Below are 26970 nucleotides of genomic sequence, written 5' to 3' on the forward strand. Positions count from 1 at the left end.
GACGTTAAAAAAAGGGAAGCCGGGTAATACTCCACGCAAGCAGCAAGTAGCCCAGAACCTAACAAACGATTTATTGGTCCCCTGAAACTGTCGAGACATTGGGGGATATGTTCGGCCTATGAACTCAAAGCTCGCCCAACGAAACAGTGACGCCTTTCATTTAGCGATTGTTCATGGTGGACACACGCACACAAATCAAACTATCAGGGAAACGAAGAAGAGCCATTTGTCAGGCGTTCCGGCCAACCTGCCACCGCCGGTTTTGTCGCTCTAGCGCAAGTTTCTTTTTTTGAGCACACGCTACATTCCCTCGGTAAACTTAGATACACTGTTTCATTTTATGAGCCTTCATTTAAATTAACATCTTGCTCCTCACTATCCATATGAATTCCGTAACTGGAGTTAGCAAACAGGCAACGAGCCTTCAACTGTGCCGCATATTGCAGCGTGTTAGCAGCATGGAACATCGGCCGAGTTTTTATGGCTTCATGATGGCGCCCTTTGCTGTTCCCCTGCTTTATGACAGTTTCATACAATAACCAGTAACCAATAACTCTGGTGCTATTTTCTACGGTAGCATGGGAATTATGGGATGTACATGGAATTTCCTTAACTTCCCCCTTCTGGCTTCGAACGGCATACTGACTTTGTAAACTGGTTTTTCAACATTGTCCTGCGTAATGAATAATTGAATAAATAATATTACAATTGTCTCTAAGGGCAGGATTGGAACACAGGACATCTAAGCACATGGGTGCAATATTGAAACTATTACGCCACGGACGCATGTTTCGACAAGCAATGTGAAACGCATTTATATAATTATTGCGGGCAAGCCAGTGCCTTGAGACGCTTGGCGCATTTCGATTTGGCCACCTGGACAAGCTCAGTGGCTTCCATTAGTACAGATTGTGCGTATTTGCACCGTATTCCTCACTTCGAAGTGCATAAATTGCTCTGAAATTTACGATAATGAAGGCAGACAAAGCTTAATAAACGGCTCCACAACAACATGTGAATAATCAGACAAATTTATGTACTTGCCATCATTCCGATGAGGGCTCAACGATTGATGTGTCCGAGTACTCTTAAGTATACTGTAGGAAACCCATTGCTTTGTGCTCTGTCCGTGTCGAGTCGTTCTCTCGCAACAAGGAAGTATGTTAACGCCAGCTCCGCCTGCCGAATGCTCAAAACTGCTGATGCAGTTCCTGTTTCAGACATCAGAGCTAGCGCTCCCTTTGAACATTTAGAGGGGACAGGCACAATTGAACTCCGGTAAGCATTCCCTGTAGTCTCCGAGTTTTTAGCAATGAAACTTTTCTTAATGTCGCCTTACCTAGCTCCGTATTGTAAACTTGCAGATGCCTCCACCATTCCAGCGCGGCTTGTGCTGGGCTTTTTGTGATCGATGCTGCTTGCGGGCCCCAGGTGCAGGTGACTAGGGCTACTGCTGGAATAGACACCTGTATGTTATCAAATAACATAAAAAGTGTGAATTCCCAGCTCTGCTAGGCCAAATCATAAGAAAGGACTTTTTTTTTATCGTCAAGCCAAAAGCATTTAGTGGTAGAAGAATCCTATTGCAGTGTTTGCATATGCGGTGTAATTTTCTTTATGAAACTCGGTATTGAATGCATGCAAGGCTTCGTGGGCATAAGGGAGCTGTCCACGCAAGATTCTGCAATGTTGGCCTCTTCGGAAGATTATTACGCTCCATTACATACCTCGGGCAGAACAAGATATTGTTCGGAGCTAAAATGAACATGTCCGTTCCTTCGCGCTAACCTTCACCCACTATATTTGCTGCATCATCAAACAATAGGCGCATCAGATGCTTCACAATGTTCTTGCTCTTGTTCATGTATTACGAGCAGCCGACATAGCCCGTTGTAGACGAAGGCAAAGAAAAAATGTGCCCTGTGCAACCTCTGCAGAATTTGTTGACCTGCTATGATTCATACATGCATTTGTCAACGACGTACTCGCATATCAGAAGGCGGTATCCGAATCGCATTTGAGGACTCCTCTAGATGAAGTTGTTAAGGAAATACAGGCTACAAGCGATGTATTTTTATGAGCTCATTACGAATGAAGATTGCCCGTGCTTCTGGAATCTCGATTACATGCAAGTATGAAATGGCTTACAGAAAGAAAGACTGGTTGAAGTAAGTACGACGTTTACTAAACCATTTTAACCCTCATAACCATGCGCGGCTCGCCCGATGCTGCCAGCCTGGCCACGCAGCGCCGCGCCATCTCTTGGAGGCGGCGCCAAATCCACGCCGCGTAACTCACGCGCCTCTGCCTTTGAAAACACTGGTAACCATATTTCAGCGCCAAAAAATGAGTTTATTGTATGGGGCGCTGTATTTGTGTTTTCAACGTCGCTATTCGAACTGGCCAAGTAAACTTCATCGCACAAGAAATTGCAGGTTGAGTGATGTTGTAAGCAGGCAAGAGTAAGAAATAGGAGTGAGTGATTGAAAACTCTATTCGAAACGTTTGACGAATTTTGCTGAGTGGAGCTACAACCACCCCAATTTAGGTGACGGCCCGAGGCGTTTGACACGGGTGGTATCCTCGGCGTGCCGGATACCCCAAAGTTGATAGGAGAGGTCGTGGCTGAGAAGGGCGACCTCCCATAGCACCCAGTGGTTCGAGACTAGCATGTATACCCCTTTCACCTGGGACTCCTTCTGCTCGCTAACATTGGAATCGGAAGAAATATATCTAACTTATTCGAGCAGTAACTAGCCTACGTATTGCGGGCCTGTACAGGGAGTTGAGGGCAAGAGACTGCATTTTCTTAATTTTGACTGGTTCCTCGGATGATCTCGTTTTGATCTCCCAACGATGCCCACTTGTTCTCGTTTTGTTCTCGCCCCAGTCACCTCCCATTCTCGTCTTGATTTCCTGGATTACGGCTCCCGAGTTTTGCTCAACGTCTCCTGAAGGTTGCCAAAAACGGGAGCTGCATGTATTGTGTGCGTGTGTGTGTGTGCGTGCGTGTGCGTAGAAAAAGATGAAGAGAGAGGAAAGGAGAAGGCGGGAGGGGCCAAGCCTCGTGCTCGGGTACGTGGTGCCGCAAAACACCAAACGCCTGCTGACGCGGACGCCCCTGCCGGGCTACGTGTATTTCATGCTTCAAGCGGCTGTCATTCCCAACATCCTTGTGTAGGCCATGGATAGACTATACGACAACATTAAAATCTGGCAGATCACACGCCCTGTGGGAGTCGATGTTATGCGAAGCCGTGTGCGCGTAGCCTACGAAGTTGATGAAACGACTGTGAGAGTACTAAGATGTAGGCGGATGTTTGATGACCTACATGACACGCATGTCATGAATTTCACTCTTGACATGACCAATCAATTACAGGAGTGCTGTTAAGCGCTAGTTCCCCCAGGATCGGGTCCACACGGAAACAAAAAATCCTGAAGACCCGCAGCGGAGGTTAAGCAGGCGTTAGGACTCTCCATACGTGGGACGATTCCGAAGATAATGCAATGCCGGGTCAACCCGCTGCAGCGTACAGTTCGCCATTAAGGGGCCCACATACACAGCCTCCTTGGTCATTCTTCACAGATTGGAAGGGCACCGAGTTTTTAGGTGCGTCATACACTCTTATACTATACCAATTTTGGTACATACCAAGACGTAGGTGGCTAATTCATGACGTACATGACACGAAAATCAGGAATTTCCTGTTATGACCTGTCATTTCTGTTCGTGATGCAGTCTTGACATACTATGCCAATTGTTGCAGATACCAAGTGAACGAAATGACCATGAGAGCACCAAGATGTAGGAGGCTGTTTCATGACCTACATGACATATCCAAATTATGCCCCATCATTGATCATTGCTGATGCGTTCTAGTCATATTATGCCATTTTTTGTGCCTACCAAGTTAACAAAACTACCGTGAGACATTCAAGGCGTTTGACAGAGACAGACAGACAGACAGACAGAGACAGACAGACAGACAGAGACAGACAGAGACAGACAGAGACAGACAGAGACAGACAGAGACAGACAGAGACAGACAGAGACAGACAGAGACAGACAGAGACAGACAGAGACAGACAGAGACAGACAGAGAATGACAGAGGCAGACAGACAGACACTGCCAGATTAGCAAAGTTTGACCAAAAATGCTTTGCATTTAAAAGATTAGTCAATCAGCATATGTAAGAGTCGTGTTGCAGTCCTCATATTAGCTTGGAAACCAATGAAGAAGCGATAATTTGCGAGGCAATGACACCAAACTGTGCAACAGAGAGCATAAATGTACGTTACAAGGGGGGACAGTATAGCTAGGTTTGCAAATGTTGTAGCTAGGGACACATCTTAACTTCCCAGTAATTGCGTGAAATTAAAAAAAAAGAAAAGTACGAGATTTAGCAATAATTACGGTGGAAGCTTCCTCATGACGACCAACGATGATAGGTCAGTTAGCATTAAGCCAATGTAGGGACAGACCGCAAAACTGAATACACGTCCATTTACAATGTGAAATGGAGGGGAGAGTCTAGTAGGAACGCTAATCGCGTCTTCACATGGCATAAAGAAAATTTAAATAAAATCCGCTTGCCAACCTTCTGTACTAAAGATTTCAGTTTAGCATCTCTGAATTTTAATGAACTATAGTATTGTTGCATACGGGAATATTTGGGGCAAATTCATTGTCGAACGTTTATACTTGTATGAGTAGCACCGCTAAAATCGCAACTAATATCACTTAGATCAGTGAAGGAGGTTGCACAGGTACTGGGAAAACTAAAAATGCTTCAAGTAAGCAAACAGTGCTAATCATCTTACAAAATAAAGGAACGTATTTAGTGTGGGAAGCAGTGGTGTCTTCATGTCGTGGAATTTCTTGATGCTGTCACGTGCTGGTGACGTTGAAGAATACAGTAGCAATACTGTGAAACACAAAACTAACTTTTATTGGGCGAATCTGTGCCCACAAAAACAGGCTACACTTATAGCACAACGATAGCGACGAACACGGTCGGCGATCGTCGAAAATCTGACCAGCGGGTCGAGCGCGTCGGCTTTTATACAGCAGTCAACGAATGTTCCAGACTAATCGTTGGGACCCGCATGCCTTCCACAAAGTCGCGCAATGGCAAAGTAACCAAAGCAACCACGGTTGGTATCTAAGCAATATCTTTGTCAACAAAGTTCAACGTGCTTAAGAGAAAAATTATGGTGCCAGCACGACGAACACACAGATTCTGCTTGATAAATAAAAATTGAGATCAATGGTGAAGCGCCGATTTTCATTGCTCCTGAATTGATGACTGCGTAAAATGTACAGCCTGGGCCTCTGCCTTCATCACCTGGGAGCGTGCCTTTGCACTTCACTGATCTGAGAATAAATGCATTCAAACATAGGTTGTGCATGAATTTGCACGCATCTGCACAAATTTCTTACTAAGGAGATTGGTAAGGCGCCTCCTGCGGAAACCGACTTGGCGGCTTTGATTAATCGCGTCTTCATGCGCAATAAATGCACCACTGCCACGGTGGACGTAGGGCATCTCTCCTATGTTTGTTGCAAAGGCGAATGACCATCGCCTACGTACCGTCGAGGTTGTACGTCTGGTCGGCTATCGACCTGAGCTGCGCGTTCCGCTGGCAACGCCAGGCGTCGTCAGAACAGCTGCAAATTAAAAAAAGTATTGGTATGAGATACTTACAGCGGTGACAAAAAGTTGAAAATATCCTTTATTATAAGCAAGTTCCGAGAAACCAAAGCTCTGTTTGGTAATCAAGATGGTTCCAATGTTTCGGTCTCACTCAGAGCCCTTACAACGGGTCAGCCTAGGTGATGGACAATCCGCATCATCGAGGCACTATAAGTAGCCAATTGATACTTTTGGCCCCGTAATCTAGGCGTGTTCCAATTAGGAATTTGTAAATGTTTGAGGAAGCTCTTGTCACTATACCCCACGTTGTTTGCGACAGAACTTTAAGAATGCACATTGTTTTTTGGGGCATTTCTTTTCAAAGTACTTAAGGACTGAGTGACAAACTGTGATATAGAGCAGAGAACTCTGGCTGCATCGGCAATATCCACAGTAGATTTCCTCTTCTGTTAATCTTGCCCCCCCCCCCTTTTCCCTTCCGCAAGTGCAGGGTAGCCAATCGGGCTCATTGTTGGGTAACCTCAATGCCTATCATTTACCCTATCTCTTTCTAAGGCGTAAAGGTTAACTTCGGCCTAAAATGCTGCCTTAAAATTGAGTGCTCTTTATTCACAGGTAAGTGTTGCTGATGCACCTCAATATGGGATACCGGAACGACGCCTCTATTTCTTGAAAAAAATAAAGGAGGGGCTTCTCAAGAAATGCGGCTTAAATCAATTCTGCGCTGGTGTTGACGCTTTGGTCAAGCCAATTTCAACTTGTCTTCTCAGCATGCAAGGTCACACGAGTTAAATAGAATCGGCAAGTCATCAACATCAATGGATTAAAGCATACGTTGCGCAATAAATGAACGTGCTAAATTCATTTTTCACAACAACAATGATACAAATAAGTCTCCCACACCCTGGTAACCCAGTATTCTCGATGAATGGCCTGGACGGAATGTTGCCAGCACTAATATGGTACGTTAGGTTCGATAAATAACTTTCTACTACATTAAGCATGTTGCCTCGAATGCCCATTTCCGAGAGCTGTCGCAAACTTCCGTAAGGCAAGGTGAGGCGTCAAGCGTTTTCGATATCAAGAAATAATGAGAGAAATAACTGTTTTTAAGCAAAAGCTATACGTATGTAAGATACAATCCGCACGAGGTGGTCAGTTGTGGATCGCCTGTTTTAAAGCATCGTTCATAAACGTCAAGTAGTTTGTCTCGTTCAAGAAAGTAATAGCCCACGAGTGATCATCTTTTGTAATAGATTAAACGAGCAGCTTCATGACGCCATTGGCCATAGAAGATGTATCCGAGCCCTGTTTCAAGATGGAGACATAAATAACCTCTTTCAGTGCTATGGAAATTTATATTGTTGCCCACATGGCGTTCAAAACTGGCGAGAGAAATATGCGTATCAGCGTGAATGTGTTTTATTATTGCGGACATAGTCTGATCAGTTGCCGGAGCAGAGTTCTCACGAGTTATTTAGGACGTTCCACTCGAGGTAGGGCATGAGTGTATATGATGCGGTGCTGCTGTCTTTCGAGGAGAATGCTTTATCTCAAGCTGAAGAATTTTGGCTCGTTATCAATAAAGAGGCATCCACAAAAGACAAACTTCCAGCGAGAATCTCCCCAATGGGGGCTACGTACATTTTCTTCTCGAAATACTCTGTGGGTTTCCGGAATTTCATCCGTAAGGCTCTGAAACTGTTTCGCGAATTTGGTGGTTGGGAGGTACGCAAACGGAAGTGATTTTTACCAGCCTGTCGAGCAGCAGTGTTGGGACAGCAACAGCTTCAAAGGTCGTTCTGAGTTGTATTTGATGGCAAGGAATTTCATTATTTACTATTATAGCCACACCAGCCGACGAGGTGAGACCATCGTCGCGGTCTCTCTTAAAAATGACATTCCCTAGGAATGTGTGTGTGTAGATATTACGTGTGTTTCCTCAACACCCAGAGCTTTTAAGAATTGATAAATTATGGGGTTTTACTTGCCAAAGCCACGATTTGATTATGAGGCACGCCGTAGTGGGGAACTCGGTAATAACTTGGTCTACCAGGGGCTCCTTAACGTGCGCCTAACTCTGAGCAAATGGGTGGTTTCTCATTTGGCGCCCATCAAAATGGAGCAGCCGTGGTCGGACTTTAATCCCGCGATCTCGTGCTTAGCAGCCGAACACCATAGCCACTACGCAACCACAGCGGTTCGCAGTACTTTTGCACTAAGTTTCTAAATTGGCTGTTTGACATCATATAAATTGTGTAAAAGTCTCCTTACGTTCTTCTGCAATATTAGTGGGTACATATTGGAGAATGCATTTGTGCTGCGTGTCTAATATAAGACAGCTAACTTAGCTTACAGAGTCCTTTTGGTTCTATATGACGCAGGGTTACTGTGGGTTATACGGCTCGAAGGGAAACGGTGGTGCCGTTCGTCTATTAATCGTGTTCAGCGCTATTCTTGGAAGTGGTAATTTGGCAACGCCTCGCCTTGAGTGACAGTATCTTTATATGCCACAAACATAGAAGTTGATGAGGTTTTCTTGGATGGCGGCGCAACGCTGGGCTGAACCCGCCGAAGAGGCTTGTTGCCCAACATTGGCCACATTCTTCGAGGGCAAGGTTGCTGCGGCACTGTCCTTTTATACACCGCATGAGCCTACCCTATTGTATAGAGAAATGAGACGAGTCTTCTTGCGTCCTTGAAGCGTATTCACGCGTCTTTGAAATGTCTTCACGCGTCTTTGAAACATCCTCACGCGTCTTTGAAACATCTTCACGCGTCTTTGAAACATCTTCACGCGTCTTTGAAACATCTTCACGCGTCTTTGAAACATCTTCACGCGTCTTTGAAGTAGACATTTACTCTTGCTTTTACAGTAATGATCTATTTTGCTATTTTCTATGTGGCATAAAATCGGGAGTCGGAGGCCCGGTCGCCGTTGCAGTTTGCCCAATGGCTTGGTTGTGTTATGTCAATAATTATTTCGATATGTTGGCTCACCTCGCGGTGTCTTTCGTAGGGGAGCATAGTTTCTCGATGTTAGCGTGGCCCGTTCTGGGCCAGGCGTGATCGGCAGTAGTGGTGGACACCACAGGTGCGTAGTTCGTGCTTCCGCTGTCAGTGTCATCTGCACCGCCCGAAAAAAGAGCAGAGGTGTTTACTCGTCGCTATGCAGAGGTTATTCAAAGCGCATGAAAAATGAATGGTGGCATGCGAAACATTTTAGTTGCGCTCCCGTACAGCTGCGTAACGTGGGTACCCAGAAACGAAGGACTAGAGGGGAACAAAGCGGCCCACGCCGCTGCCCGCGAGCACGTCAGCCGGGCTCCACTCTCCCCCCCCCCCCCCCCCCCGCGCTCTCGGACCCGTGATAGAAGAGGCGGAGGCCATACCCACCAACTATTCGGCCATATTGCAACATTACAGGCTCGATCGTCGAGTATACCCTCCACCGCACCCTAAACTCAACAGAGAAGAAGGCCTGATCCTCAGATGCCTGCAAAGTAATACGTACACGCACGGAACGATAATGCATCGCCTCTACTCGAAGCCCCACGGCTACCGCTGCCCACTTTGCAACGTACCCGACACTCTGGCACACTTGCTCCTGGAATGCCCGTGGCAGGAAGGCAGCGAAATGCAACCAGAAACGCACGCAAAACGAGCAATAGAAGCAAACGACCTATTCGAAACGTGGGAGGCCAAGCTAACCCTCGGGTACCTGGAAGACCGACGACAACTCGTCGCCAGGGCCAAGAGGGCAGTCGAAGCCAGAGGGTTCCTGGTCTAAGGAGCCTTTCCATCTTAGGGAGATACCCGGCCTCGCTCGGAACACTGTTTCGTTTAATAAACGTTTCTCTCTCTGTCTCTCTCTGGGCTTTAGGGATAGGGAAGGCTGGCTGCTGTGTTGGCGTGTGCAGTGCGCGTTTTCTTTCCGGAATTCTAGAATTCGAAGCTCAGTGCACGAAAAAGATTCACATTGACGTGAGAGACAATCACGTTGAAATTAGTGGAATGTAGATTTTTCTAAAAATAAATACGCAGCAAACAATACAGCAGATTAGAACACGCCCATTTGCTAAGCGAAACACTACAGGTTGTATTGTTTTAGTGCGCTACAAAGGTCAAACCTATGTTTCCAATTTCAAGCAAGGGGTGTGTTCCATGCTTCCTTAAGGTCGCAAAAAAAAACGTATGTTAAATTCAATAAGCACAATTTGGCTCACGCCATACTTGCTTTTACCAAGAAGGACGCGTTCTTGCTATTGCAAAGCTGCTTAGTTAGCAACGCGCAAAAGGAAACTGCATCTCGGAGGCTTGTCTAAGTACGTAGGAGCAAGGATATTTTTCTCGGTCACGCTTGCGCCAGATTTGATGCAGGCTATCGAATGTGGAAAAAAATGATGAAATCTTGTAACTGCCATAAACTAACCTATTGTTGAGATGGTGAGTGTCCTTAATAAAAATATTGAATGCGCCAAAATTTGTAATAAAGGAATATCAAGCTTGCAACTGTGTATTCGATCAATAAAAACGATATAATTCTGGAAAGTAATTGACTAATACCCGTAAATATGGAATAATGATACGCAGTGGTCCAAATTTTACCACAATGTTATAGCTAGGACTTTTAAAAATGCCCGGAAGCATTTATCATTTCTGTAAATTGTAGACTCATAAATCAAACTCGGCCTCTTTAGATATTCTGTATCTTGCGGTTCACAGGACTGCTATACTTGTTTGAGGATTAGAGTTACTAAATTGCATAGGTTGTCAAATTTCGGAAAAATTGCCAATTTTCGGGAATTTCGGCATACCATCCAGGCCCTACGTGTGTAATTCCCTGACTGCAGTCACTAGAACATTCTCAAATGCAACGAACATCGTTCATGTCAGTCTAAGAGCTGTTACTCAAAGCATTTTGGCATTCTGCATGTTGACCATGAAAATGGTCAACATGCCGAAGCTTTCTATTGGCTTTTAATAGGAAGCTTCCAGCCGAAGCTTCCTATTAAAAAGAAAGTTGTTTCGAACGCTTGGGTGGTGCAACGAAAGGATGACTGCCGAATGATGTCACCAACCCGAATGTTGACACTTTCATTACTATTGCACCCCGATATCGACTAACTTGTATATGTCAACGGGTTGTGTGCAAAAGTGCACCTACAGGTTCTGCATACCACCTATTGATTGTTGGCAGTAGGCAGCCTGATCGAGTCGTGGGCGAAGGAAAAGGTGACAGAACAAGTGTGAAAATTTCATTCAAGCTTTTATAGCAAGGAAAATCATGTCATGATGAGATAAATACAAGCTTCAACTGATAGTGAACTGTTCTTCAAGAGCCCAGCTATGCGATGCATATATTTACCTACGTCTGTAGCTGAACTTCCTAAGAATGTATTTACAGTTAGCCATGCATGTTAGCCGTTGGACAAAGTAACAGCATGTTACGTTTCGCCTACGACGCGCGGTATAGCCGGCGCGGATGCAACGGACGCCGGGGCTTCGTTCAAAGCGGCGGACATTTTGGCCCGTTCAGCACTGCCGCAACGCCTCCCGCCAAGCGCGTCCAGGCATATTTCAATGCCACGTGTCTTCGTGTGTGCGTGTGTGTGTGTGCATGTTGGTGCCCACGCTTGTCAAAGCGCGGTAGCCGGGGAGAGGAGCTCCCCAACTGTGAAGCGAGGAGATCTGACCGGCGCCGGCCCGGCGGATGCGTCACTTCTCGTCTCAACGTGTCCGTGCGCCGCCGTCGCGTGCGCCTCAAACCGAGCCGTTCCTTCTTGCCCTCGCCGAGAGTATAAAATCAGCTGCCCCCGGACGCCAGTAAAGAGGCTCCGATTTCTTCCGTCGAGTAACGTGCTTTCCCCTCTCTCCCCTTCGGTCGACCTGACCGGCCGCTCTTTTGCGATGCTATAATAAACAAGTTGTTCTGTTAGCAGTCGACTCATCCTTTGCTAGGACCTTCGGATGCTTCCAGCTGTGCCCCAGGCCGCCAGGCCAACGCTACCCTTGGGGTTTGCGACCCGGATGCAACAACTGGCTGCCAGCGGTGAGATCACGACAACGGAGGCCAGCAGCGAAGATATGCGGTCGACTGTATGCTGGGGCAGCACAACGACCATCCGGGAGCCGTGCAACGAGCCCTGTGTGATGACTGGTTGCCTGCAGCGGAACGACGGCGCTGAATTCTTGGCTGCGAGGTTTGGTGAGTGCGGGACTTTCTTCTTCTGAGTTTTGCCAGGCTTTTGTTAGTGTCAGAAACAGAGCTGGTAATTGTGGTTGTCGTTGCTCCCGGGTTAGTTTGCGGCAAGACAATAATAGGCAGTAGAGAAAGCAGCATTGAGAGCAGCCATGGATTGGAAGTCCTTGCGCAAACCGAAATTGCTGGAGCTTGCAAGAGAGTTGGGTCTGGATGTCTCAAACAAACTCAGAAAACCAGAACTGCTAAGGGCTATTCTTGAGTTAGAAGCTGAGGATGTGCAGGAGAGCGCGTATCGTTCAAAATGACTGACCTGATGCGGCCGTTTAAGCTCGCAGAGGACATTGGTTTGTTCCTGGTTAACTTTGAGCGAACGTGCGAGAAGCAGGGGTTCTCTCGGGAAACGTGGCCACAGCGCTTGCTCACTTTGTTACCCGGCGAGGCGGCCGACCTAGTCGCTCGCTTGAAGAGAGAGGAGGCAGAGGATTTCGACCAAGTGAAATCAAGTCTGCTAAAAAAGTACAGGCTGTCAGTGGAGGCTTTCCGTCGGAAGTTTCGGTTATATGAGAAAGGCAGAAGTGAGTCATATACAGAGTTTGCCTACAGGCTTATGTCAAACATGCAGGAGTGGCTCAAAGAAGAGAAAGCGTTTGGTGACCACGAGAAAGTTCTGCAGTGTTTCGGGCTGGAACAGTTTTATAGTCGGTTACCTGAGAACGTGCTGTAGTGGGTCTTGGACAGGCCAGACGTTAGTACGGTGGCTAAAGCCGCTGAGCTAGCCGAGGAGCTTGTGAATTTGGCTCCAAGTTTGAGAGGGCGAAGTTCACGCCCATGGGAGCAAGGGGGACACACGTAATGCGGATGCGAGTGAAAGCAGTCCGACCGAACGTAAGGAGATGGCGGCAGCCGAAGCCGAACGCAGAAAGCGGTTCGAGATGAGGCAAGCGCGCGTGTGTTATACGTGCCAGAAGCCGGGTCACTTTTCAGCGCAGTGTCCAGAAACAAAAACAAAAGTCATGTTTTTGTCATTATGCAGCACTGACGAGAACATGAAGCTTCTCGAGCCTTACATGCGAGACCTCCTCGTGAACGGGAAAGAGTGCCGAGTGCTTCGTGATTCCGCAGCTACAATGGATGTAGTTCACCCCTCTTACGTAGAACCCGATATGTTCACGGGCGAGTGCGCATGAATCAAGCAAGCCGTGAAAGCTCATAGCGTGTGTCTGCCCGTAGCAAAATGCTTATTGAAGGACCTTTCGGAGCACTTGAGAAGGAGGCCGCAGGGTCATCTATGCTGCCCCCCCCCATTACCCGTACCTATTTTCGAACAGGTCCGATCACCTCCTGCGCGAGAAGGGGCTTTTTTTTGGTGAGGCTAGCATTCAGGCCTTAACTAGATCGAGAGTTCGGGAGCTCGCTGCAAAGGCGGTATTTGCGGGGCCGACGTTGTCGAACAATAAGAAAGGGTCGGAGGAGCAGCAAGCTAATATTCAGAGCACGTCCGAACTGAATAAAACTGAGCCTGTAGCGTTGAAGGCACCAGATATTGGAGAGGAAATGCCCGACACGGGAAAGTTAACAGAGCTACCTGCAGATTTGCTCATCGCGCCTACATCAGATAGACTTAATAGGTTGCTAAAAGTCAGCCGGTCGGCTTTGATAGCCGAGCAAAAGAAGGATGGCAGCCTAGAAAACATGCGCTGCAATGTCAAGGAAGGTATCGCCAAGAAAAATGCTCGTTTTGTGGAAAGAAGTGGGGTCCTGTACCGGAAGTATCTAGACCGCAGGGGAGTGGAGTTCGATCAGCTGATCGTGCCTCAGTGCTACCGTCAGGATCTGTTGCGCTTGTCGCATGGGGGTTCGTGGTCCGGACACCTAGAAGTTAAGAAGACTGAGAACCATCTCTTGCAAGAGTACAATTGGCAGGATGTTTTCGTGACGCAGAGCAGTTTGTGAGGACATGTGACACCTGTCAGCGGGTGGGCAAACCAGGGGACAAATCGAGGGCGCCGTTGAAGTTGGTACCTATCATTGCGGAGCCTTTTAGACGGCTCCTTATTGATACAGTGGGACCTCTGCCGGTAACACCCACGGGGTACAGACACATTTTGACTGTGATCTGGCCAGCGACAAATTTCCCTGAAGCAGTGCCTCTTAAAGAACTCAGCTCAGTTGAGATAGTCAATGCACTACTGTCCATATTGCGCGAGTTGGTTTTCCTGCGGAAATCCAGTCACATCAGGGGACCGTGTTTACTAGCGCTTTGACGACAGCCTTCCTCGAAAGGAGCGGGGTAAAGCTGTTACACAGCTCAGTGTACCACCCACAGTCGAATTCCATTGAGAAGCTCCACTCCGTCATGAAGCGCGTGTTGAGAGCATTGTGGTTTGAACAACAAACTGACTGGGAGCTCTGTCTGCCTGGGGTGATGTTTGCATTAAGGACCGCGCCGCATGCGGCTACGGGGTTTTCGCCAGCTGAGCTAGTGTACGGTCGCTCGCTGCGGTCTCCGCTTCGCATGCTTCGAGACGGATCACTGCCCTCTCCAATGGCTGCAGACCATCTCTTCCGAAAATGGCCGCCTCCTGCGCTGGAGCCTCGCTTTATAACAATATTCCTTTGAGGTGCGTTACAAAAAGGGGAGTCTCAACGGTAACGCCGATGCCTTAAGTCGAGGCCCCTAACGTAGGAATCAGCCTCAAAGTTGTTTGTTACTGATGTTTTCTTCCTGAGGCAGGATTTTAACATATTGCTTTTGTTTAGTGTTTCAAAGTCATGGCGGGCTTTCTAGTCAAATTTTCCGATTTGTGGACGCGTTCTGAGTGCTGCTAGACTACTGTAGGGAACTAGGCAGTAGTACAAAAGGGCAAAGAGCCTCGCATGGCTTAGTGAGGGTTGTGTTGTGCTTGCTGACTGAGCGGCTGAGTTTCCGCGTAGTTCTAACGCTTGCTGGGAACGAGAACAAAAATGGCAACTCTCCCGAAGTCACTTTGCAGTGTCCTGTGTGAACCTGAACGTGAGAACGAGGCCTTCTCTGTGCGCTGCGCTCAAGAAACAAATTGAGGGACGACCGACTTCGGTTATGAGCATCATCGAGCGACATCCCTCCGGACAGCGGATGCAGTCCCCTGACCATCGCGATCTCCTTCTCCCGGCGGGGCGGTCTGATACGTTTCACCTACGACGCGCGGTATAGCCGGCGCGGATGCAACGGACGCCGGGGGTTCGTTCAAAGCGGCGGACATTTTGGCCCGTTCAGCGCTGCCGCAACGCCTCCCGACAAGCGCGTCCAGGCATGTTTCAATGCCACGTGTCTTAGTGTGTGCGTGTGTCTGTGTGTGTGCATGTGCGTGCCCACGCTTGTCAAAGCGCGGCAGCCGGGGAGAGGAGCTCCCCAACTGTGAAGCGAGGAGGTCTGACCGGCGCCGGCCCGGTGGATGCGTCACTTCTCGTCTCAACCTGTCCGTGCGCCGCCGTTACGAGCGCCTCATCCCGAGCTGTTCCTTCTTGCCCTCGACTCCGAGGGTATAAAAGCAGCTGCCTCCGGACGCCAGCAAAGAGGCTCTGATTTCTTCCGTCGAGTAACGTGCTCTCCCGTCTCTCCACTTCGGTCGACCTGACCGGCCGCTCATTTGCGATGCTATAATATACAAGTTGTTCTGTTAGCAGTCGACTCATCCTTTGCCAGGAACTTCGGATGCTTCCAGCTGTGCCCCAGGCCAACTCTAGCCTAGGGGCTTGCGACCCAGATGCAACAAGCAGCAATTTCACCCCGCTCCGGTAAACATAACGACCGCATGTTTTCCAGAATACCAGTAAGGTGTGGCTTGTTTTCCGCATGGTAGACAGAGAGCTGTCTCAAAGGTCCTCTCACGAGGTTTCGCTCTTGTAAATACACAAGCATGGCTGGTAAATTAAGGGGTGGCTACCGCGTGTGAAACGTATAAGCGGCTGCGTGGCAGGAAACAGTTGCAAGTTTCAACAGTAGGCCACGTGCCCTTCATCTGGAAGGTGCCGCGCTTCGAGAAAGCCGGTGAGGGTCCCGCTAACAAATGTATCTGTGCAATGTGAACTGCTTGCACCGACCACTGCACCGGAATTTGGTTGATCATCTAGTGACGGAATGCCTACAAACAGATGTGTCGTACGACAAAAACGTGTCGAAATAAATAATAGAGAAGGGGCTCGTCACGTTAACATGACGTAGGCCCTTTGCTCCTGTATGGGAGAAGGCAACGAAGGAACGACGCTTGAGGACGCCATACGAGGCAGAGGGGAAGACTGTCTGGAAGCAGTAACATTAGCCTGCCGACGGCACAGTAACACGACAGCTCGATGTCATCTGTCATCTTCCATAACGAATGTACTTGAAAAATTGTATTACCGAAACCCTCCCTTGACGGCGCATTGGCGATTTCCCGCGTATAATTTAAATTTGCAATGGCACCCGGTAAGAGGCCCTTCAACGACAGGATCCTCAAGCAAGCATTTAACGTGAGGAATAAAACATGCGGTTGGTTTGCTACGCATTGTTAAGCTCGTTACTCTGACCCCATTCCAACACGACATCCAGGACATATCGAGAAGCGTCGATTGCCTTTACGAATGAATTCATCGCGTTGAAAATGAATTCATTCGAAACTTGAGGCACGTAGAATAGGCGTAGTGTTGACTCTGTTAGCACTCAATTCATCTGCATGAATTTCACACTACGACTGCACATCACCAACTGACTTGGTGAAGCTAGTAAGGCGTCCGTATGACCAATAAATGCACCGCCGTCATGATGGATTGAAACGATGCCTCCTCTGTTAGTTGTTAAGCATCTTCGCGAGTGGTATGGATGGTTAAAGGCTATGCTGTACATACCATTGACGTCAGTAGCATCGGTCTGGCGGTTCAACGCCTTCAACGCGTCATTGATGTACTCGTCAATATACCTGGAATGAGACATACATATTGGCTTTGGCTCGGTGCTCCTAGTTACGGCAGAATATACCTGAAGAGTGTTTTTGGCAAACAGAATTTGGAACAAGGGAAGTGATTCTTTGTTAATTAAGGTAAAACCTGTAATGTATCATTTTATCAAAAGTATAACTTGCTGGCTGGCATAGGTGAACGGCGCACTCTTAAATTGCGTAATTTCTTAAATTATGACATGATGCATGAAATATAAGAAAACAACGAATGATGCTAGAACCAAGTTAGGAAGATGCTAAGTTGGAAGATTACGATATAATTATGTAGTGCCATTCCCTCCAAGCCGCCCATTTTAGACTACGTGCGTATAGCTCTACGATGTCATGCAACTCAACTGGAAAGCGCTAGTCATACACATTGTGACTGGATGGCCGCACCATGAGTGGCATGCGGAAACGGTGGACGAGAGCTTCAAACTATGCTTTAGGTAACGCAAGGTTATGTTAGGTTTGGCTGCATTATATTAGATCTCGTACAAGGGCCGTGCCTGTCAGTCGAATCAGTCACCCTGCCACGTTCGCAACAGTTGTGCCAGCGTGCGACCGCGCAGCTTGAGATTTGCAGTCGGCAACTGTTCTCGCCATTTCAGGATTACCTTCGCACGCTCTGCCAACGTGGCCGTTCGCAGTCGCGCCAAAATGACGTGCCCGCCGCGGCGTCCCGGTAGTGCTTTCAGATTCGCCCGAACATGCCGCGAAAATGAGCACGGCGTTCACTTCAAAGACATATGGGGTGCGATCTTGTACGCGTTCCAAAATAGAACGGAGCCGGTTCGTTCTTTACGTCACAAAATAGGCGGTATGTTCCGTTCGTCCGATAGCAGACGATTCGGAATGATTGACAGCAGATATCACGTCACAATTGACGTCATGGCGTTCGGCATGGTTAAAATTGACGAATCGTATTTGGCTCGGTGGAACAAACCACCTCCGTTCTATTTTGGAACGCTTACAAGATCGCACCTATGGTGTTTCAAAGCCCAAAGCTTCACTACGCTAGTCAAGAGCGCGCTTAGAGCGAGCCGGCGTATGTCGGAATTGGCACCCTAAGCGTGTTCGGAGTCGGCGCCGGCTCCGTCGCCTGACCTTTTGCTGCTGCCGCGCGTGACGTCACGCGCGGTGCAGGTGGCCACTGCCGCGCGCTGTGCGTCATCGTTTGAAGTTCGCCGCAAGCGCGTGTTCATCGCGGAGGCCGACTATATAACCGCTTGCCAGTGAATAGGGGTGAGCATTCAACATGGAAGGAGAAGACAGTGATACTACCGATACAGAGAGCTGTGTTTATGGCTGTACAGAAATCTCAAGACAATGTGCCCAACAATGATGAATAAAAAAGTTATTAACCCTGTATAACTTATGGTATATGTCGTTGATAAGCAATTTGCATAACTACACAAGGCACACGTATAGCATAACCAGAAGCTAACCAAAGCATATCAATAAATTAACCCGTAAGCGTAACCATAGGCTAAATCATAAAGCATAACCATAAGCTAAAGCGTAAGCATATCCATAACTTAAACCATAAGCATATCCATAAGGCAAACCGTAAGCATATACATAAGGTAAACCGTAAGCATATCCATAGGCTAAATCAAAGTATAACGATAAGCTAAACCATAATCATGACCACGGGCTAAATCATGAAGCATAACCATAACATAAACCATAAGCATCACCGAACATTTTCGCTTCGAGATATCCAGGCTTAACCTTAGCTAAGCTCCAGCTAATTCTTTTCTTCAAGCGCACCTTTTATATTTCCTGAAAAACAAGTAACAACAAAAAGTTCAGTAGTGTTGTTCTTTGGTCACACATCTCTTGGGTTTTTACCAAATGGTACTATTTGTGCGATATTTCGTGAAGCTCCTGGAGTGTGCTCACTCGACCGCCAATGGAAGTGTGACACTGTTTTATTTATTTATATCCTTGTATTTCACGTTTCAAAACCATGATCTCGCTATGACAAACTCTTGGACGGATGACGGAATTAAATTTCACCACCTGGGTTTCGGTAATGCGCACGTAAATCCAAGTTCTTGCGTTTCACAATCACTGATAAAATGTCACTGCGCCTGGAATATTACTCGTGATGTCGAGCTAAGCAGCGCAACATCCCAGCCAATGTGCTACTGCTACAAGTGTGCGAAGCCGTCATCAAACGGAAGCAGGCACTTCTCTTTATCATGGTCATAAACTGCCGCAGCCACGCTGAATCTAAGTCGTCCTCGAAAACGCCCACTTCGATGTGGAAACAAATGTATAACTGTTACAGTCTGTATTCCAGGTTGTTTCTACAGCTGACAATATCCAACGAAACTTTCACAAGTGGGAATACTCACGCAGGGTAATCGTCCGAAGTGCCTGAGGCATCCTCGCCGCCTTCACGGCTTGCACCCGGGGTTGCTTCTCTGATGAAAGCAAACGCGGGAGGCGTTTGTTCACCGTTTCGTTGTTCAGTCATGGCTGGTGACGACGCTCCGGAGCACTAGCTTCTTTCTGAGACAGAACGTTGTTGAATTATCACGCATGCGCAGTCTGTGCCAAGGATGATAGAACCAGTAAAACGTCGGGCATTTGGGCAACTCGAATGAAATCGTAAAACACATCTGGAAAAAAGAGACGATAGAGTGCGCCACTATGTCGACGCTAAAGTGCTAATATTCGAACACTAAAAGAGGCGCCCCAGTGACCGTTGCTGAATTGACACCGAATCATCAAAGCAAATTTCAGTAAGGCACAAACATGTGTTTATTACTGTTTCTTTCTTTCAGGAGAACTGCTAAGGCTTCCCCGGGAGATATTGGCAGTCGTGGCGCAAGTAATTGATACATAGAATGAGCCAAAGCCAACACGACGTTTTCAGGAGGGTGAATCCGAAAGTTTTTCCCCTATATTTTAGGCCAAATTATGCCGATAAATGTGATACGTGAAGTCAACATTGGCTTTATCCCTGGGCGTGTAGGTGTTCGAGCGACGATTGACTTTAGACATCTAAGGCACGTATAAGTGACGTCAGTGCTCTCCGTTAGCACAGTATCGCTCCTGCTCGTTTCAGTGTGTTTTGGGTTGTACATAGAGCCTTCACGTAATGCTACAGGAAGGTTTCTCGCGAAAATGCCTCATCCCAAAAGTCTTTTCCACTCAACCATGTTCGAGGAACTTAAGCGTAAGCGCCCCGAGGCCACTTGCAGTCATGCGGCTCAGACACCACAGACCCTTCTTGCCGCCCTGGAGTAAAAATTATTTACCGAACGTCAACGATAGGTGCTCCGAGCCGACAAGCGACGTTACTCGAATATAATAAAATATTTCATCTACAACAACCACCACGTAATGCCTTCCGCACATGTGACCAGCTGGCACCACGTTACAGCGGTCACCGTTTTCACTTCAGAATGTAATATGGGTTGTGGCTGCCAGAATTTCCTCCTTCTAGTATGACAGGCCCTACCATCAATTTGCATCGTCATGCACGAGGCACTGCTGCGTGAATTGCAAAAGTCCTGCGCAAGGAATGAACGTTTCTCGGGTGTTTGCGCCACCACATTATTCTACTAGACAATCATATTCCTCTCCATATGGTCAGAGGAACAATCCTGATTGCAAAATCTTGATGTCCGAACCATGCAGATAGCACCACATTTCTCAACGGTATCTTGCGATACAAGTTTAATGCTTGTCATACTCAGCTGCCGTATGAAAGAAACTTTCAAAATACGTGCATGCCAATCGCGGACAAGAGAAGGAATTTATTGTGGCAACCAGAGCAGATAGAGCGTCGAAGTTGACTACACGCGGGAATTCTGTACGCCAGCCTCAAGAAGTAAATCTACAGGTACATTTAGCGAGCGTTGTTCAATGAGGCCGTTTTGCGGTAAGACCAAACGGTTGCCTCAGTAAATGCCTTTGATGAGACAGCTTTCGGAGTTCGCCCAGAGGACGAGCTTGCTCGAATATACAAGGTGCTCTACAAGGTACAAGGTGCTCTAAATTAACGTTGATTCATCGTAAGAAAGCTAAAACAACGATATACACCGGTAGTCAACATTGTCCTTCCAGTAAACTTCGTTGCTGCTTGCTCAATGCCATCTTTCTCCGCCTTGTCAAATGATGGACCTTTCCAGGAAGAGCTTACCGTTTTGACAAAGCATGCGATCTCTGAAGTACATAAACGCAAATTAAGTTTTCCCTTTTCTTCTACTTTGTGTGCCTCATATAGGGGCGATTTATTTAGATTCATGTTTTGCCGCGAAATTTATTATATTGAAAATTTAAGCCTTTAATGCTCTTTTATTCAAAGATGTAAGTATTTGGCGCCACCCACGCGCGTACGCGGCGATGCCCATAGAAGTTATCTTCGCTAAAGATTTGTTTTTTCGGTGTAAGCAAATCTTGATCAGAAGCAGTCTACAATGCTGTGCCTGCTTACGGTTAAAGATAAGTAAAGCAAAAGGAAATTACGCCCATCCATTAAGCATGTTGGCATTGTGTAAGGACAGGTGTGTGCAGGATGAACTATAAGACTCCAATGACAGGTGTAAGGTAGCCTTCTTTTTTTCTCGGTTCATCCTTGTGCTTGTTGTGTAATGGCAAATGCACAGCGCATGCGTGCGAGGCGACGTGAAGCCCGCACATTTTCGGTAACACAGCAGCAGCCACAATCAACAACCAATTCCGGGATGGTTCGCATAAAAAGCTTCAGTTTAAAAACAAAAGGACCACAATTGCATGGGCTCACCCTGAACTGTCTTTTGATTTAGTTTAGGCTTCATGAATGCCTACTTGGCCTGTGCTTAAAGTTTTACTACGGCTCCTGGACATGCGAGACGCGCTTGTCATGTTTCTGTGTTTATCCGTGTCTTACGCTACGAATCAACAACACGTGCCAAGCCGTGGCCACTGAAGCCTGGTTGCTATCCTTGGGAGTGATGACGCCACAGTGGTTATTACGTTTCACACTCAGCCCCAGTGAAGTGAGCTGATACCTAAAATAATAAATAAGTAAACAAGCTCTGACATGCTGCTCGGCGAATGCCCGAAGGATCACATCTGGCTAGCTCGGCTGGACGACGACGCCGCCAAGACTCAAGGTGCGGCCACCAGCTGAGGAAGGGAGGCTCCGGTCGGGCTATAGCATCACGGCCGCCCGTCTCCCTTGACTCAAACCAGGACTTTATTCTAAGTTTTCCCTCTCTTTATCACCATGATTGAATTGCAGGGTGCACGGACGATTGCTTAATATCCTTAGTTGATTAATGCACAAGTAAGCCAGTTGAAAACGCTGCAAAATGAGTGTGCCGGAGCAAGAGAATTGTTCTTCGAAGATTAGAGAAGCTGTAATAGATCTTAAGGAAAAGTTAAATGCGGTTGAATTTTCGGCATAGAGCTACACTCATGCTCGAAGTGTCTACCAATAGTATATGCGTGATCTTCTAAGCTCCTGCCTCAGTCATTCATCAGGGCCTACGGATGAGTTTCCTGCCATTGTAAACTTGTTATCCCATACCAGACTTGTATTTATTCTATGCAGGACCTTATGCTAGAGAGAAACTGCCACAGCTTGCTCTCTAGCTTGTCCTTGCGTCGGTCTTACCGTCGGTCTTACCTTCTTCAATGCGATATAAGTTTACGTGTTTGGGTATCAACGAAGTGTGCCCCATTCTTTCATTTGATTTTCTCGCGTCCTCATTTCCTCACTCTTGCACGTATCCTATGGCATTAGTAATAAAAGTGATAAAGTGTGTTATTGCGTCGTCTATGATAAGTTGGCTTAACTAATAACGAATTAGACATGTTGATTTTTTTTAAATACGACCAATTTGCCGAAGCTAGCTTCAACATAGGAATATGCCGAGGATAGGCTTGTTGCTGCATTAAAGTAGACGCTAGTGTGAAGTGGTCATTGCCTAAAAAGTTTTAAAAAAAATTCCTTTCCAAGTAGGGAAGAAGCCCAGATGGGCCATGCGCCTAATAAACAGAACAATATTAATTATGTGGTACATTACATGGCCTCCTCTTTATTAACCACTCACCTTAGGTTACAAGAACTTGTTGCATGTGCTTACCTTTGGCATCGCACCAAGAGTCTCGCTACAAATTGTTGAGCATTCACCTCCAGCATTCACTCATCAGCCACAAAAACGTATTTTTTATAATACGCATATATATATTGAAGGTAAACAGAAGGAATTGTGACTAATCTATCATTTAGAATTACTTGTACTGACACTGATTCGAGTGGCTTTAAGTTGTGTATTATAAGTGACAGACTTGTCTTCAAAATTATTGCCATACAACCCAATGAGACAATGACGTCGTCACGGTATCTTCAGATGGCCGATCACCGGAAGTTTGAATTGTCAGAGTTTAAATGCCCCACTTGGTCTCAAAAACACCCCCCCTCCCCCTTACGCATCCCATCAGCCAAGGCTGTGAGTAAACAATTTTGCGCCTTTTATGGGATTTCTCAAGCGACATATTCTCTTTGACAATTAGGGTGATGACCTTTTTCCGTCTTTTTTATTTCGCACGTGATCCTGGTAATGCTGCGTGGTCACCATCGCAGATGACTTCTTGCTATGGGTTGTGTCAGCACACTGGTCCGAGCGTTGGCTTTGGACACCACCTTTTGCTCAGGTGGGCAGGCCACTGCAGCAATATTTATCCGCGCGCGCTTTTTATGCATCAGTGTGGTATGCTGGTGATCAGAATTCCTCCAACTTTCACAAGACTGCTTAGCATCTCGTACTCTTGTTTGTCACGAAAGAAGAGAAGGTCTCCGCTGACCATTTTTAACACATTATAGCCCGTGCCTGGGGTTTAAGTCAAAGAATTGCCCGTAACAAAAAGAGAAAGTATCCTAGCTTGGTTTTCAGTTTTCTCGCGGTTTGCTACATAAAAACGGCGGAAAGTCTTTCGGACGAGTTAACGACTTCGTAAGCCTCCATCAGTGCGTCAAGTTATTTGGAGAGTTACGGTAGTGAAGGAGAAGATCGGGTTCTCATAGCCTTGCATAGTGTTTAGATTGGAATGACCATGAGACGTTGCAAGACTTAACATGTAAGAACGCATACGTGAGCCCTACAAACAAATAGGAAGGTTGGAGTTGTTACGAGTAAAAGGAAGCACGTCAGAAAAAAAAAACTCAATCCAAGAAGGGGAGACGGAAATGGGAAGGCCGGACACCGGAGGGTCTTTCCTAAGTGTAACTGCAAGTTTAGTGTGCAAAACTGCCAGTCACCAGCATTGACAGATACATCTGGTTTGACCTCACCAGGCGACGATGCTCGCCTTATATTGCGAAATTTCTCTTCTCCTTTGTTCCTCTTTAATTCCAAACAGAGAAACCATAAATCAAAAAGAAAAGATGCGAAAATATCGCGGTATAGGGCAAGCACCGTCGCATAGTCCAGTAAAACCGGAAGCGCGAGCCTGTCAATGGTGATAACTATTCGACGGCGCCTTCAGTTAGGCTTCGGTCACGGGATCCGCTGCTCGTGTTTGGTTTGATGCAGATGGTACATCGGTAAGCAAAGTAATGCGAGTCAACACAGATAGAGTCAACCTGGATAAGTCGTTTTTGCAGTGCAGCTGTTACAACTTCGCTGGTTTTCTCTTGACGTTCGCGGCTTCGCCGTGCTGGGACAGCGATTGCTGAGAGATAGCGAAAGCAGAGTATAAAAAACAGCTTCGCGCAGCATAGTGACGCGGCTAGGGTGGGTGGAGTCTAGCGAGGGAGAAGGAGCTGCGCTGCGGGGACACAGGTGGCGTGACGTCATTGCTCTCAGATTTAAAGAAAACAAAAAACAGAAACCACGGGCTTGTTTGGTTCGACGCTTCACTCACGGGTTGCAGAATCAAGCGTCTTAGATTACTAAGACGCTTGGTTACCTTTCTTTAGATTACTAAACAGCTACCTGGTACACGGCGTCGGAGCTAGTATGCATCAGAGCTAAGGGGCGGTGGTGCTGCTTCTGGTATACGACACCCACGCACATGGTGTCTCAACAAATCGATTCTTTTGGGGCAGACGCCTTAAATGGCGCGCCGTCCGAAGCGAAACCTCCCACTTAGGAAGACGGCATCAATTTTTCTGTAGCCTTAATTCTCCTCAGCTTCGCTGGTCTGCGATGTTTGCGATAGCAGAGCCACGCAAAATTTTCTGTTACTGTCGACGAAGGTTTCACTGAGACACGGTTTAATCTTCCATATTTTTACGTTGCAGTGACCTTCAGTGAAAAACACAGTAGCAAGAACCGCGAGTCACAAAAGTAACTCTTTATTGAGCGAAGCTATGCCCACAAAAAGAGTTACACTCAGGCTGAATGAAAGCAGCGAGCACATGCGTCAACCTACGAAAAACTCATCTGTGGCTCAAGCGAGTCGGTTATTTAAAAATGTTTAGTCGAAGATTCCAGACTAGCCGCATGGGTTTAAGCTCCTTACAGTATGCGGAACACTATTCTCGTCACGCAAGCAATCTCATTAAACAAGGTTCCACTATAACATAGACAGCCGGCAAAATCAGGGAGGATGACCCAGAAGGTTCTGATGCATTCAAGCGCGTCATGTGCGGAGAGAGATCTTTAGGCGGTGAAACACTTTACGCGGTAAAACCGGTTCACCGGAAAAAGACAAAAAGTACACGTGTAAATGCGCCCACCTTAAAAAGTATCGTGTCATGGCTACGAGCACCAAACAAGAGCGAAGACCAAAAGAGCACGCAGTAAAGAAAAATAAAGCAACGAAATCATAGTTGGTTAGCTACGGTAAAACCGCTTACTGGTGCACAAGTTGCCTTGCTTACAAGCATGTTACTTGCTTACGGGACGTGCACACATCCGCTGACTTTTCATGTAGGCGGGCGAGTTGTCGTGATCCTCAGACACAAGGGTGATTCTTGGGGCGCAAGGGTGTCTAGCACCTCTTGTGTTCGACGTACGTGCTTATTCCAGTCATCCTTGTGAGATAAGTCCAGCTGCTCGGTTTAGGGGTCCTTTCCATGCAGTCATAAATGTCATCGACTGTGTAGTTAAGGATTCATTCATGACGGAGTAGTCGGGTTCTGTCCACGAAAGCGGCCACAGTGCGGTGACAGCGTCGATGTTGGTGGTTCCTAATCGTACCTTAGGTTTTGCGAGGTGTCTGATCATGGGACAATGGCACTGTCCCACTGTTTTGTGTCGTCGTCCAATATCCTTTGGGCACCGTAGTTTTTCTTCAGAGCTTCGTCGAAATTGCAGCGCGTCGTTTCTCCTTGGTGGGGACTGATTTCGCGTTGGCGGTGGAGGCCCTTCGGCACTTCGGCTACGGGGTTTTCGCCAGCTGAGCTAGTGTACGGTCGCTCGCTGCGATCTCCGCTTCGCATGCTTCGAGACGAATCACTGCCCTCTCCAATGGCTGCAGACCATCTCTTCCACAAATGGCCGCCTCCTGCGCTGGAGCCTCGCTTCGCAGCAATACTCCTTTGAGGTGCGTTACAAAAAGGGGAGTCTCACCGGTAACGCCGATGGCTTAAGTCGAAGCCCCTAACGTAAGAATCAGCCTCAAAGTTATTTGTTACTGATGTTTTCTTCCTGAGGCAGGATTTTTAACATATTGCTTTTGTGTAGTGTTTCAAAGTGATGACGTGCTTTCTAGTGCAATTTTCCAATTTGTGGACGCGTTCTGAGTGCTGCTAGACTACTGTAAGGAACTAGGCAGTGGTATAAAAGGGGAAAGAGCCTGGCAGGACTTGGTGAGGGTTGTTTCGTGCTTGCTGACTGAGCGGTTGAGTTTCGGTGTAGTTCTAACGCTTGCCGGGAACGAGAACAAAAATGTCAACTCTCCCGAAGTCACTTTGCAGTGTCCTGTGTGAACCTGAACGAGAGAACGAGGCCTTCTCTGTGCGCTGCGCTCAAGAAACGCCGAAGGACGCCCGACTTCGGTTATGAGCATCATCGAGCGACATCCCTCCGGACAGCGGATGCAGTCCCCTGACCATCGGGATCTCCTTCCCCCGGCGGGGCGGTCTGTTACGTTTCGCCTACGACGCGCGGTATAGCCGGCGCGTATGCAACGGACGCCGGGGCTTCGTTCGAAGCGGCGGACATTTTGGCCCGTTCAGCGCCGCCGATACGCCTCCCCGCC

The 26970-nt window shown here is 47.3% G+C and overlaps 1 protein-coding gene across 3 annotated transcripts in view; it reads right to left on the bottom strand.

The window, feature by feature from the left end:
- The window catches only part of LOC140212824 (uncharacterized), a 35473-nt gene extending 16044 nt beyond the window's left edge, over positions 1 to 19429 (bottom strand). For 2 of the 3 annotated variants that reach the window (XM_072285320.1, XM_072285322.1), the window contains exons 1-5: positions 19182 to 19429; positions 16730 to 16800; positions 8659 to 8785; positions 5596 to 5672; positions 1340 to 1466 (exon numbers count right to left, since the gene is read on the bottom strand). In XM_072285320.1, coding sequence (XP_072141421.1) covers positions 1340 to 1466; positions 5596 to 5672; positions 8659 to 8785; positions 16730 to 16800; positions 19182 to 19303 — 524 coding nt within the window. In that variant the 5' untranslated portion in view covers positions 19304 to 19429. The remainder of the gene's footprint in view (positions 1 to 1339; positions 1467 to 5595; positions 5673 to 8658; positions 8786 to 16729; positions 16801 to 19181) is intronic. The other variant, XM_072285321.1, reaches the window with a different exon arrangement.
- Between the last annotated feature and the right edge of the window lie 7541 nt (positions 19430 to 26970).

The sequence above is a fragment of the Dermacentor andersoni genome, chromosome 11 (assembly GCF_023375885.2).
Source record: "Dermacentor andersoni chromosome 11, qqDerAnde1_hic_scaffold, whole genome shotgun sequence".
NCBI classification, from domain to species: domain Eukaryota; kingdom Metazoa; phylum Arthropoda; class Arachnida; order Ixodida; family Ixodidae; genus Dermacentor; species Dermacentor andersoni.